The sequence below is a fragment of the Theropithecus gelada genome, chromosome 3, assembly GCF_003255815.1.
Source record: "Theropithecus gelada isolate Dixy chromosome 3, Tgel_1.0, whole genome shotgun sequence".
Taxonomy (NCBI): domain Eukaryota; kingdom Metazoa; phylum Chordata; class Mammalia; order Primates; family Cercopithecidae; genus Theropithecus; species Theropithecus gelada.
The window spans coordinates 96,458,733-96,473,430 of NC_037670.1; the positions used below are offsets into that span (position 1 = coordinate 96,458,733).

General features: G+C 37.2%; 1 protein-coding gene across 2 annotated transcripts in view; it reads left to right on the forward strand.

The window, feature by feature from the left end:
• The window catches only part of ISPD (isoprenoid synthase domain containing), a 322,630-nt gene that overhangs the window by 98,803 nt on the left and 209,129 nt on the right, over window positions 1-14,698 (forward strand). For both annotated transcript variants that reach the window (XM_025380089.1, XM_025380088.1), the window contains one exon: window positions 9,283-9,387. In XM_025380089.1, coding sequence (XP_025235874.1) covers window positions 9,283-9,387 — 105 coding nt within the window. The remainder of the gene's footprint in view (window positions 1-9,282; window positions 9,388-14,698) is intronic.

Consider the following 14,698-nt stretch of genomic DNA (forward strand, 5'->3'; position numbering starts at 1 on the left):
CCAGGATGGTCTCGATCTCCTGACCTCGTGATCCGCCCGTCTCGGCCTCCCAAAGTGCTGATCTTGAGGTTTTTCTTCACCGCTGTCCTAGCAATTCCCTTTGTTGCTCTTCTATATAGGATATCTGTATCCCATGTCATTTTCTCATTTTTTTCTCTCCCAGTTTTATAGAGGACTATATCCTACTATAGTTTCCTGAAAAAGAGTGCATGGGGGACTTCTGGTTTCTTGCCTGGCATGTAGGGAACTTAGGAGTTGTTATTCCATCTTACAAGTAAAATATTGAACAACCAAAAAATAAACTGTTCATATCTTTCAGAGGGGTGAGGTCACAGGGCAAATTGCTGTCCCCGAAACTGGAGAGACAGACAGGTGACTACAGAGAATCACAATTTACCAGAGCAGAAATCTCCTTGGGGAATAGTGACAAGGTAGGAAAACCTAAATTACAATTGAAGAATTGCTAGAGACTCAGTATAGACAAGTGTGAGTTAGCTTCAGGAGGACCCAGTCAAAGGGGAGCCCCCACAGTCTTATGAGTTTTACTTCCAGGAGCTTGACCCGATTCTTAAAATGGGTACTGGAGAAAAATCTTATTGTGCTTCCTATGGAGGAAGGGAAACAACCATTGTGAAAAATGCTAGAGCATTCTGTTATTAATGAGGAGGCCCACCCTCAAAAATTGTTTTATAAGGGCCTAAACTATTGCCTCTACCTAACCCCAGCCTTCCCACTCAACTCCATCCCACTCTAGTCATCCTCTGGGGAGAGGGGGAGAACTGAGAAAGTGAAAGCACAGGTCCGATTTACCTTAGTTTCTTTTACCCAGTAATCATATCCAGCTATCAAGGAAAATTTATGAAGTGTGAGAAATAGTGAGCATAAGAACCAGACCCAGATATGGCAACATTGAAATTTCCCAACTGAGAATTTAAAACAACTATGATTAATATGCCAAGGGCTCTACTGGTTACAGTAGATAGCAACAAGAACAGATGTAGGCAGTGTAAGCAGAGAGATGGAAATGGAAAGAACCAAAAAGAAATGCTGGAGATCAGAAACACTATCATAAAAATGAAGAATGCCTTTGATGCCTTATCAGTAGACTAGACACGAATGAGGAAAGACTATCTAAACTTGAGTGTATATCTTCACAGAAATTTGCAAAACTGAAAAGCAAATAGAAAAAGATGGAAAAAAATAACAGAATATCCAAGAATCATGGGCAACTATAAAACACATAACACACATATAATGAGCATACCAGAAGAAGGAAGGAATGGAAGCAATATTTGAAGTAACCATGACTGGAAATTTCTCCAAATCAATGTTAGAAGCCAAACCAAAGATCCAGAAACCTTCAGGAATACCAAACTGTGTAAATTCCAAGTAAACTACACTTAGGCATATTATAGTCAAACTACACAAAAGCAAAAAATAAGAAAAATATACTGAAAAGATAAACACCTTACCCATAGAATTACATCTGACTTCTCTTCAGTAGCCATGCAGGCAAGAAGAAAATAAAATATTTTTAAAATGTTTGCATGAGGAAACCTACCACCCTAGAATTCTGTTCCCTGCAAAATTATTTTTTCAAAAGTAAAGAAGGAATGGACTTTCACAGACAAACAAAAATGGAATTTTTTTGGCCAGTAGACCTGCCTTGTAAAAAATGTTCAAAATCTTCAGAAATTTATGTAGGTCAGAAACATGGATATACATAAAGGAAAAACTTCACTTGAGGAGGCAGTGAAGGTAAAATTTATTTTCCTGAGTCTAACAGGTAAGTTTGTTCAAAACAATAATAGCAACAATGTATCTGATTGTGTGCTTACATAGTGAAATGAATGACAATGACATAAGGGATGGGAGGAAGTAATTAGGATTATTTTGTAAGACACTTGCCGTATTCACCAAGTGGCACACCATTATTGGAAAGTGGTCACAGATTAGTTGTAAAAGTATATTACAAAATCTAGGACATTTACTAAAGGGGCATTACATAATGATAGAAGGGTCACTCTTCCAAGGACATAAAACAATGCTTAATGTGTACTCATCTAACAACAGACCATCCTTATATGTGAGACAAAAACCTAATAGAATTGCAAGAAGAGAAAGGTAAATGGACAGATCCACAGGTAGAATCTTGGTTAAAGACATACTTGACCCCAATGACACTATCAATCAACTGAGTAAAATTGACATCTAGTTACTTCATTCACAAACAGCAGATTACACATTATTCTCATGCTCATGTGGAACATTCAACAAGATAGACCACTTTTTGGGCCATAAAACACACCTTAACAAAGTTAAAAGAACAGGAATAACACAAGCCCTATTCTCAGACTTCAATGAAATTAAACTAGAAATCAATAACAAAGGTACCTGGAAAATCCAAAAATACTCGGAGACTAAACAACACACTCTTAAATAACACATGTGAAAAAGAAATCTCAGAACAATATTTCAAACTAAATAAAATGGAATGCACCAAAATTTTGGAATGCAGCAAGGACAGTGCTTAAAGGAAAAATGATAGCATTGAATGCATATGTTAAAAAAGAAAGACCTAAAATCAATCATGTAGGTTTCTATTTTAGGAAACTAGAATGAAGAAGAGCAGATTAAGCAGAAGAAAGCAAATAAAAATTGGAGCAGAAATAGATGAAATTGATAATAGGAAGTCAATAGAGAAAAATCTACCAGACCAAAATCTGGTTCTTTGACAAGATAAAATAGATCAGCGAAGCTAAGAAAGAATACACAAATTAACATCAGAAATCCATTACTACAGATCCCATGAACTTTAAAAGGATAATAAAGGAATATAATGAACAACTCTGTGCCTAAAAACTTAGTAACTTAGGTGAAATGGACCAGTTCATTGAAGGACATAGTAGCCCAAAATCATATAGGAAGAATTAGGAAATCTTAAGGCAGCATCTGTTAAATAAATAGAGTCAATAATTAACAACCTAATATATAAAGTACTAGACTTAGGTGGGTTCACTGGTAATTTCTGCCAAACTTTTAAGAAAGAAATTATACCAACTCTCTACAGTTTCTCCAGAAGATAGAAGCAAAGGGAATACTTCCTAAACTCATTCTGTGATACCAGAATTACCCTAATTCAATAAACCGTACAAAAAAGATGTTACAAGGAAACTGGTCACTCTCTCTCATCAATGTAGAGATGTCATGGTCCTCATCAAAATATCACCAAGCTGAATTCAACAATGTACAAAAGCAAAACCCCACAACTGACTGGGATTCATCTTGGATACACACAAGACTGGTTCAAAATTCAAAATCTAATGTATTTCCTCACATCAACATGCAGAAAGAGAAAAATCACATGATCATATTAATGGATACAGAAAAAGCATTCGACATAATACAACACTCGTTTATGATACGTTTCCGAAAATGAGAAATAGAGATCTTTCTTGATTTAAAAAAATACCCACAGAACACCTGCAGCTAACGTTAATGGTGAGAAAATCAAGAGCTTTCCTGGTAATATCAAGAACAAGGCAAGGATGTGCCTTCTCAGTGCTCTTTTTCAACACTGTCCTGGAATTTCTATTTAATAAAAGAAGGAAATGAACTAAATATTGTGATTGGGAAGGAAGAAATCATTTTTCACAGATGACATGATTGTCTGTGTGGGAAATCTGAAAGCATTGACAGAAGTTATGGAATTAGTGGACAGTAATAGAAAAGTTGCAGGCTATGAGGCTAATAGAAGCCCAAAAGTTGCAGGCTATGAGGCTAATAAAAGCCCATTGCTTTTGTTTGTACCAGCATGAACATGTGTAGTTTGAAAATAGACATAGATTACTGTTTACATTAGCAACCCCCAAAATGATACTTGGGCATAAATCTAACAAAATGTTCAAAACCTTTTTGAGGAAAACTGCAAAACTCTGAAAGACTTCAAAGAACTACTTAAATGGAGATGTGTCCCATGTTTGTGAATAGGAAGACTCAAAGTGATCAAGATATAAATTCTCCCCATTGTGATCTACAAATTTGATGCAATCCCAATCAAAATGTCAGCAAGTTATTTTGGAGTATTGACAAACTTATTCTAAAGTTTATCTGAAGAGGAACAAGACCTAAAATAGCTAACACAATATTGAAAGCAAAGAATAAAGTTGGAGGACTGACACTACCTGACTTTAAGAGTTACTATAAAGCTGCAGAAACTGTGGCTGTGTGGTGTTGGCTTAAAGAATAGATAAATGATTCAATGGAATGAAATAAAGACACTAGAAATAGAATCACATAAATGTAATCAATTGGTCTTTGGCAGAAAAACAAAGGCAATACAATATAGCAAAGATTTGCTGCCTTTTCAACCAAATGTTGTTGGAACAACTAGACAACCACATGCCAAAAATAAATCTAGGGACACACTTTCAACCTGCCGCAACCATTAATTCAAAATGGATCAGACCTAAATGTAAAACTTAAAATGCAAATGTGAAGTGACAGTCACTTTAAAAGACAGTTTGGCAGCATCTTACAAAACATACTCTTTACCATAAGACCCAAATGAGTTATGTCCACATTAAAACCCTGCACGTGAATGTTTATAGCAACTTTAGTCATAATTGCCAAAACTGGAACCAACCTAAATAGCTTAGGTGAGGGGATAAACAAAGTATGGTACATCAAGATGATGAAATATTATTCACTCCTAAAAAGAAATTAGCTATAAAATCACCAAAAGGGAATTTAAATGCATATTTTGGTGTGAAAGAATCCAATGTAAAACAGCTAAATATTCTACGATTGCAACTATGTATTTCTGGAAAAGACAAACTATGGAGGCATTAAAAGGATGAGTGGTTGCACGGGGTTGGGGGCAGGAGTTATGTATAGATGGTACACAGAGAAATTTCACTATAGTGAAACTACTCTATGATAACTACAGTGATGGATGTATATCATTGTACACTTGTGAAAACTCATAGAATGTATAATACCATGCATGGGTCATAATGTAAATTATGGGCTTTGAATGATAATGAGTGTCAATGTAGTTTTTATTGATGCTAATACACTTACCACTGTGTTTACAAGGTTTCAATAGTGGGAGAGGTCGTGTGTATGTGGGGGCTTGAGGGTATATGGAAATCTTTACCTTTTGCTCCATTTTGCTACGAATCTAATATTTAAAGTCTTAAAAAGTGTAGGAAAGAAAACAATGCATGGGTAATAAAATTCCTTTGATACTTTGAATGTGAGGAAAAGTTCATATTCTGCCCTCAAACTTGATAACTCTCCTGGGAGTAGAATTCTGTGTTTAAAATCATTACCCCAAGAATTGTGAATAATTTGCCTCTTTGTTCTAAGTTTTATTGTTTCTATGAAGTCCCAACACATCTGGATTACAGCTTGTTTGTAAGATAATTTTTGTTAAGTGGGTTTGGCATGCTTTCACCTCACCCGTTAGCTTCCACACTCTATAATTTCTCTTAATCTGGAAATTCAATGTTTTTAATCTTTGGAATATCTTGAATTATTTAGTTGTTTTTGTCTTTTTCTGTTTTTCCTGAAATTTTAATATTTTTATTTAGATATTTGACTTTGTCGATGAGTCATACGACTCTTTCCTTTTCCACCTTTTTAAATGTTACTCTGTCACTTGATTTCAAATTCTTTATCTTCCTAGATCTATTAATAGTTTTTTAAAAATTGCAGTTTTGAAATTCTTGGGTGCTTTATTTTTGCCATTTTGGTCTTTCATGTTACAGTCTTTCCTTGGATGACAGTTTAATACGGGTTTTCTGCTCATGTTTAACTGGAGACTGGTTAGACTTGGTGAGTTTTCTACTTGGGGTGTGTTGGCTGTGCATTTCTCTGTAACATAACTTGATTGGACTTGCTTTTTGGGGGATCTCTGATAAGTGTCCTTAGGGCTTTTGCCTTGGCAGAAGGCTGTTAGACACTATTTTGGGGGGGCCAAGTTTGGGGAGGCAGATGGTTTTCAGTGTCTGTATGGTTGTGTGTGTGTTTCTCATGTGATCAATGATATCATTATAACTATAATCCTCCCCATAGTGAATCACAAATGTCAAACATTTTGTGCAATACCCTCTCTCATTCATTAACTTTCTTGTCTAAAATAATCTTGCTAGTTGCTTTGTATTTGTTCCACCTGTTCTTTTTCTCACTTTTCTGTTGGCCTTTGGATTAACTATGTTTTATGATTTCATTTTATCAACACTATTGATTTTTTTAAACTGAAATTTTATTTAGCAATTGACTTGAGATTAGAATATACATCTGATGACAGTCTCCTTCAAATAATATTAGTTATGGGCACCCAATAGGAGATCACAAGAGAGGAGCCTGCATGTGTTTTTGAACTCCTTTTGTGACTGTGGGTCCCAGAGGTTTTATATTCTTTCAGTAGCTTCCGTTTGCTCTTTACCAATTTTTGAAGTTTTTAGCTTTCTTCTTCTTACCTGACTGCATGGCACTCAATGTCTCTTCCTCTTGTGCTCTGACTTACGTGTGCTGGTAATCGCATCTTCTCTCCCTTCAGGGTGGGGAGACATGTCTTTCTTAGGTTTAAGGCTCCTAGGTTGTCCTGTGACTTCAGCTCTGAAGGGTTGAAGAAAAGATACTTTTATAGTTTATTTGCATTTTCTTTTGTTCAGATATAAGCACTACTTTTTGCAATTTTCTGTATCCTAGACAAAAGTAGAAACCCAGGCTGGGTGCAGTGGCTCACTCCTGTAATCCCAGCACTTTGGGAGGCCTAGGCAGGAGGAGTGTTTGAACCCAGGAATTTGAGACCAACCTGTGTAACATAATAAGATCTTCTATCTAGAAAAAATAAAAAATTATTAGCCAGGCATGGTAACATGAACTTGTGTACTCAACTTCTTGGGAGGCTGAGGTAGGAGGATTGCTTGAGGCCAGGAGATAAAGGCTGTAGTGAGCTGTGTTCATACCACTCCACTCTAGCCTGGGTGACAGAGTGAGACCCTGTCTCAAAAAAAAAAGTCATCAATATTCTTGATTAAAATGTTTAGACTTTAATTTTTTACTAAGTATACTTTTTTCTTTTTTTTGAGATGGAATTTTGCTCTTGTCACCCAGGAGTGCAATGGTGCGATCTCTGCTCAGTGCAACCTCTGCCTCCTCTATTCAGGCAATTCTTCTGCCTCAGCCTCCCGAGTAACTTGAATTGCCTGCATCTGCCACCACACCCGGCTAATTTTTGTAGTTTTAGTAGAGACGGGGTTTCACCATGTTGGCCAGCCTGGTCTCGAACTCCTGACCTTAGGTGATCCACCTGCCTCGGTCTCCCAAAGTGCTGGGATTACAGGCGTGAGCCATTGTGCCCAGCCAAGCATACATTTTTTGAACTGACTGCTAAGAAAGGTTTTCTTGCAAAAAATATGAAAATCTCATTTGTAATATTAGCCTATTTAATAACAAATTCAGACTAGTCTAAGATTGTCCAGCCTCCATTTTCTGTATATATTTCAAATGTACTTAACCTATAATTGTCCATGTTTCCCTTTGACACTGGTGACTGGAATCCTAAAGGCTTCATGCAATTTGCAGGCTTTTACACTCTTGGCTAGGACAGTGCCTGGTGGCACTGTGGGTGGGAACACAGCATCAAGTATGTTTCATACCACTACCTGAGATAGGAAGTACCTGTTTCTATGGACTCCTCTCAATATGGCACGTGTGAGTACTTTTGAGGCAATCCAGGGATGTGTTTGATATTTTGCCCCTCTGGAGTGACTCAGAAAGAGTCAAGGTTATTTTTAAGATTTAACCATATGTTAAAGAGGACTTCGTTTATTGTACATACATCTCAATCACAAACAACTGCATGTGGTACCGATGTTGGAAGTACAAAACAAAGGTTTACCAACACTCATCACAACTTATTTGAATGTAACTACTGTTCATAGTAGTCTTTTAAGAATACCTACATATATGTTGTTTTATGTAGTATATAAAAATAGAAGGTATAAACTGGGACTCTTGTGGTCAAATTAACACTCTATGCATATCTGGTTATATTTTGTTCACTAATTTTACAAATCACTACAGTTGGAATTTTGTAACCTTCAGTGTAATAAAACAGCTTTGGCAAGGGGTGCTTGATGCCATATTCATATTTGTTGCCTTCCTGCAATCCTTACATGGATATTCTTTCTAAAATAAGTCTTGGCTGGGCATGGTGGATCCAGTCTGTGCGACAGAGCAAGACTCTGTCTCAAAAAAAAAAAAAAATTAGTCTACTAAATGTCTCAAGCCTCCATAACGTTGCATGGCACCTTTTGATTTAAACATAATCCCCCTTGTTCAATTTTATTATACTGTTGGAGATCAAGCCATTTCCTCTGATAGGCCTTCCTGATGCCCTCACATAGAATTAAGTATTTTATCCACTGAGAATGGATAAAATATCTACCTCTAGACATTCTTCTAGTGCTGCATCTATCAGGTTCTGTTACAAACTGCTTGTTAGATGCCAGCCTCCCCTTCTAGACCTGAGTTCCTTGAGGGCATAATACATGTGTCATTTACCTTTATATATCTGGTACTTAAAATAGAACTTGGAGACAGGATAGGTACCCTGAGTATTGTTCAGCTGAATTGGATTATTACTTGGTTATTTTAATGGCTCTGCTTAAAATGCTAAAAATTGTTTTCTTTATTTTTACTAAATGTATATGTTTACACTTTTTCTCACAATGAAAGACTAAATGTTCCATGTTTATAAACAAAATGTAAATAATTAAAAGATATTGATATTTTAATTATTAAAACAAGAGAACTGTGACCTGCAAATGACCTGATATAAATACAAGATATGAGATTAAGATTAAGATAAATAAGATTAGATATATATTTATCAATAGTTATGATAATCCTCAGCTATACCTTCAGGCATTTTATAAACATGTTTGGAAAGGTAACTTATAAGCACAGGAAACCAAGTATTACATTTATTTTACACCTAGAACTACTGAGGAATCTCAAAACTCATATGATTGCACTATTCCTATTCACTATTTGTTTTGCTTCATATGATGATTGCAGTATTCCTATTCACTGTTTTGCTTTTAGCTAATGGGGATGTTATAGCTCAATCAGTAGCTGATTAAATAGTTTGAGCCCTCTAGGCTCTTCCTTTGTTTGCAATTGATTATGAAATAAAAGCCTTAGTTTTACTTAAAATAGTGTTTTAGCTTAATTTTTTTTTTGTTGTTGTTGTTGTTTCTACACCAGTGTACTGACTATGACTTGGAATTTGGAACTGAGTGTTTGCAATTGGCCCTAAAATACTGTCGCACTAAAGCCAAACTTGTAGAAGGATCACCAGACCTCTGGAAGGTAAGAGGGATGATACCTTGCTTGGGTTCTTTTCTGTGCTTTTATGTGTTTGTGTGGGTGTACATTGAAAACCAGTAGTGCATTGAGTGGGAGTTAAGGGAATCTCACGGGTTTACTGAATCATCAGTGTGTAGTATCCCTTCTATTGCTTGGCTTCAAGAAAATTCACTTGGAGATAATTTACTCAGACACATCTCATTTTAACCTGTGATTGGTTTATTCACTTTTTTCTTTTTTTTTTCCTCTCTGTAGATAGTTTTATTAGTCTGTTCTCACATTGATATAAAGGAATACCTGAGATTGAGTAATTTATAAAGGAAAGAGGTTTAATTGGCTCATGGTTCTGCAAGCAGTACAGGAAGCATAGCAGCTTCTGCTTCTGGGGAGGCCTCAGGAGGCTTCCAATCATGGCAGAAGGCAAAGGAGGAGTAAGACACTTTGAGGCCTCACTCACTTGCAGAACAGCTCCAAGGCGGAAATCTGCCCCCATGATCCAATCACCCCCATCAGGTCTTACCTGCATTGTTAGAGATTACAATTCCACATGAGATTTGGGCAGGGACACAGATCCAAACCATATCAATAGTCTTTTTTTTTTTTCTTCACTCAGTTGGATTAAAGCTACACCTTTGCCTGCAGTATCAACATTTCCTTTCAGGCCCTGGGTGGTTGTTCCAACTTAACTGGGTTAAAAGGATATCTGCAACAGTTCTGACCTAGTGGGGGTAGTGGCTGGATCCACTCTCTGTCCCACTGTGAGGAATTAGACTGTTTCCTGTGGCAGGGCCCAGCTCCTTTAATGGCTAAATTACTCTTTTTTTTTTTTACGGAGTTTCACTCTTCTTGCCCAGACTGGAGGGCAATGGTGCTGTCTCACTTCATTGCAACCTCCACCTCCTGATTTCAAGCGATTCTCCTGTCTCAGCCTCCCAAGTAGCTGGGATTATAGGTGCCTACCACCACACCTGGCTAATTTTTGTATTTTTAGTAGAGATGGGGTTTCACCATGTTGGCCAGCCTAGTCTTGAACTCCTGACCTCAGGCTATCTGCCCACTTCGGCCTCCCAAAGTACTGGGATTACAGGTGTGAGCCACCACACCTGGCCTAACCTCTTTTGGAGGGAATAGAGTACTTATTGCAAACAAGATAATGGCACTATCATACTGCAGCTTCTTATCAAGGCCAGGGATGGTTTAGAGTGTGATTCTTTGTTTCATTAGTTGAATTGAACAGGACATTTGGAAATAAGAGTCTGGAAATAAGAAATAAGTACATTTGGAAATAAGATTATTTCATAATCTTGAAATACATACTGCTGCGTTTGAAATATTGCTTGTAGTCTTTGGAAATATTATGAAACATCCATCAAAATCTGATTAGTAAAGATTCATTCTAATTGAGTCTATAAGCATATTTCCTTACTGATTTTTAAAACAGAAAGCCCTATAAGTTGATCAGTTATTTTGCACAACAATGTGATCAGCCTCACTGCATGCTAAGATTGTCTCAGGATAATCTTAAATATTTAAAATGTTGAATTCTAAGACTCCAAAATATTGACATGTTCGAATTATTGCCTGGTAGAGAAAATTTATGCGGTAGAGAAAATTCATGCAGTATTACTCTTCATTTAAGGACAACCTAAAATGCCTGCCTGCTGGGTTGATGACAAACCAGCAGGCAAACGTTTTATTCATCCTTTTCTATATATGGCTCAGTGATATTAATTATGAGGATTTTTGGCAATTACCAATTAGATGCTTCATTAAAGATCCTGACCCACATTTCTTTGGAACTCCTTTGGCTGTCTGGCAGGCCTAATTTGAAGACCAAGAAAAAATGTGAAAACTCTAAGGCGTTTTATTGCTACTAACATGTCAATAATCCCTTGTCTCACTTTTGACATCTTTGGGGCTATGATTATTTACCTCTTGTGCATGTTCAGAGCCTTCATCACGTTTGTAAAGTACTATTGAGATCTATGGATGAAAAGGAAGCAGCACATTACTCTCTGAATGTCACATTCCGTCTTCAGTGTTTTCTTTTTGGTGAGGTGTTCATATTTCTCTGTTCTCTCCAGCAAGAGTGTTAGTCCTCAGGTACGTCTTGATGCTCTGCTCCCCTTTTATGTGCAACAAATATTAGTGCAGGCTAACCTGATTGGCCTTTCCACACAGTGCTTCTCTTGGTTCCACTGGTGAATCCCTTTTTAGGGATGTTGTTATGGGTTCAACTGTCCCCTAAAAAGGTATGTTCAAGTCCTAATCTGTGGCACCTGTGAATGTCACCTTAGTTTGAAATAGTGTCTTTGCAGATATAATCAAGTTAAGATGAGGTCCTGCTGGAGTAGTGTAGGCCCTAAAGCCAACATGACTAATATCTGTACAAGAATAGAAGAGACACAGATATAGGGAGAAGGCCATGTGATGATGGAAGTGGATATTGGAGTGATGCATCTGCAAGCCAGGGGTTGCCAGCCATCACTGGAAGCTAGGAAGAGACTAGAAAGGATTCTTCCCAAAAGCCTTCAGAGGATCCTACTTGTATCTTGATTTGAGATGTCTAATCTCCAGACTGTGAGAGAATATAAGTATTTCTGTTTTTTGTTTGTTTGTTTGTTTTTAGACTGAGTCTTGCTCTGTAACCAGGCTGGAGTGCAGTGGCACAATCTTGGCTCACTGCAACCTCCGACTCTTTGGTTCAAGTGATTCCCTTGCCTCAGCCTCCCAAGTAGCTGGGAGTACAGGTGCGCACCACCATGCCTAGCTAATTTTTGTATTTTTAGTAGAGACGGGGTTTCACCATCTTGGCCAGGATGGTCTTGATCTCCTGACCTTGTGATCCACCCATCTCGGCCTCCCGAAGTGCCGGGGTTACAGGCGTGAGCCACCGCGCCCAGCCAAATTTCTGTTGTTTGAAGCCTGCCAATTTGTAGTAATTCACTGTAGCAGGCCTGGGAAACACATGCCGAAAGGGCGAGGTACCCTAGAAATCAGCCTCATAGCATCACTTTCGACATGGAATGGAAGTAGAGAACTTTACTCTTATGAATGAGATTGGAATAATGCCGCGCTTCAAAGGGAGCTTGGACCCTAAAAGGCCTGTCATGCTCTGGATTGGGGAAAATGTCTTACAGATAGACGTTATGAGGGTTTTTGGTTTGTTTGTTTTTTAGTATCACATTTGTTTTTCCTGTTAAGTGAGGTGATACTAGAATGCAAATATTGCAGGTTTTTTTCAGGGTCCCTATTTTCTCTTTCTGCCTCTTGTCTCATCTTTGATTTCTCTTTTTGGTATTTTCATAGCTAATTATTTAACCCCTTTTGATAACATTGTAAGATTTGTCATTAAGCTTTTACTTTAATTTTGTAATCTTATTTTGTATGAAGAGAGTATTTGTTTTACACAACAGGGGAGTTTATGCTTTGAAATTAGTGTCCTAATTCTACACTATTTCCATAGATGCTGGACTCAGATGGCATGGCCATGTACTTGAAACATGATTCAAAATCTGACAGTAAAATACACATTTGGACATGGTGGAGGCATTTTGTTACCATGGAACAGCGTAAGGCAAAGGAGGATTCTGAAACACAGAGCAATATACCTTCCCTTTCCCCTCAAAAGTCAGGGAGTTCACTTCGCACTGGTTTAGAGAGTGACTTGAAATTTCTGAGGAATGCATGTGGTAGTAGAATTTCAGTAGTAGAATTTCAGTTGCCACCAGAAGTCCCAGGAGGATTATTTTGTATTTTATTTTATTTAAATAATTTATGTTTTTGAGATGGAGTCTTGCTCTGTCACCCAGGCTGGAGTGCAGTGGCAAGATCTCGGCTCACTGCAACCTCTGCCTCCTGGGTTCAAGTGATTCTTCTGCCTCAGCCTCCTGAATAGCTAGGACTATAGGTGCATGCCACCATGCATGGCCGATTTTTGTATTTTTAGTAGAGACGGGGTCTCACTGTGTTGGCCAAGCTGGTCTGTATTTTGTATTTTATAAATATGTTTTGGTAAAAGTAAAAAGTAAACATTCTGGCTTGATGTCACCTTCCTGTGCTAGCTCTTCTGGGGTCTGGAGATAATATCAGTATTTTTTTCTTTCAAATACCATGCAGGGTAGAAAATGACCACAGTACCCCACTCCCCCGCAGGGTGACGGGCACTGAGGAGTACAGAACTGGTTCTGGGAGTAGGGATCAGCTGTCGTGCTTCCCTGGAATAATCTTGCTTTGACAGGCCCAAGTAAACACTCTTATTTTGATGAGATTTCATCTAGTCTGTGTAACAACTTGAGTCCCTTTAATTTAGAGTTGTACCATATTTTTGACCCTGTATACTTTTTAATTAGCTTGGTCTCTTACTACACTGTACAGGCTTAATTGAACAGATGTCTTGTTTCTAAATGTCAAAACTGTCTTTAAGCCATACAAGGTTGATAACCAGTTACTGAAGAAATTTAACCACTGTGTTCCATTGTCTGAATGTGTTTTTTTAGGAGTTTCTGAAGTTTTTGTATAATCACAATATTATTGGAATGAATGACTTTTGAGGATTGGTTTTGTTGGGGAATACACTTTTTTTTTTTTTTTTTTTTTTTTTTTGGTAAATTTTTTTTTTTTTTTTTTTTTTTTTTTAGGTCCAAGTATTTCAGCATCTGTTTAAAAACAAAAGAAACAAAATAGTCTCTATTTGGTTTTTGTAACTTCAAAAACACAATATGGTGAAATTGTTTCTCTTCAGATATTTTTATATAGTTTTCCAGCATTTTATATAGGTGTCCAGAAAAGAATATTTTCTACACATATATGATTGGTAAGGAAATAAGTTCTGAAAAATCTATACCTAATAAACATTCTGTTATCTTTGAAATGTAGGTTTTGCCTATTTATTGTGAAGGGAGAGATGGGAGAACATTATGTGTCATCTTAAGTTATTGAAGATAGTGGCCAACTGGCTGTGTCTGAAAGGTTTTTTTTTTTTAACTATTTTATGTCTCAACACAGAAAGAACAACATGTAGACATGATAGGAATGAGAAATTCCCACCATATTATTACCTTACCGTGTCTATGAGATTGGAGTGTTTATCCTCCAGATTAGCTAACTACTAGATTTGTACAGAAACTTTGTTTAGTGAAGTGGGCTACTGCACTTCTATCCAAAATAGATTCCTCTGCTATTCCTTTATCCTAGCAGGTAAATCCTGGACCAAAACTATACCTTACCATCCAGAAATAAAGTAGCAGCCCACTTGGTAACACAGATAAAAAGTTGTTCAAGCAATTCAACCAATCTATTAAAATGTGAAATG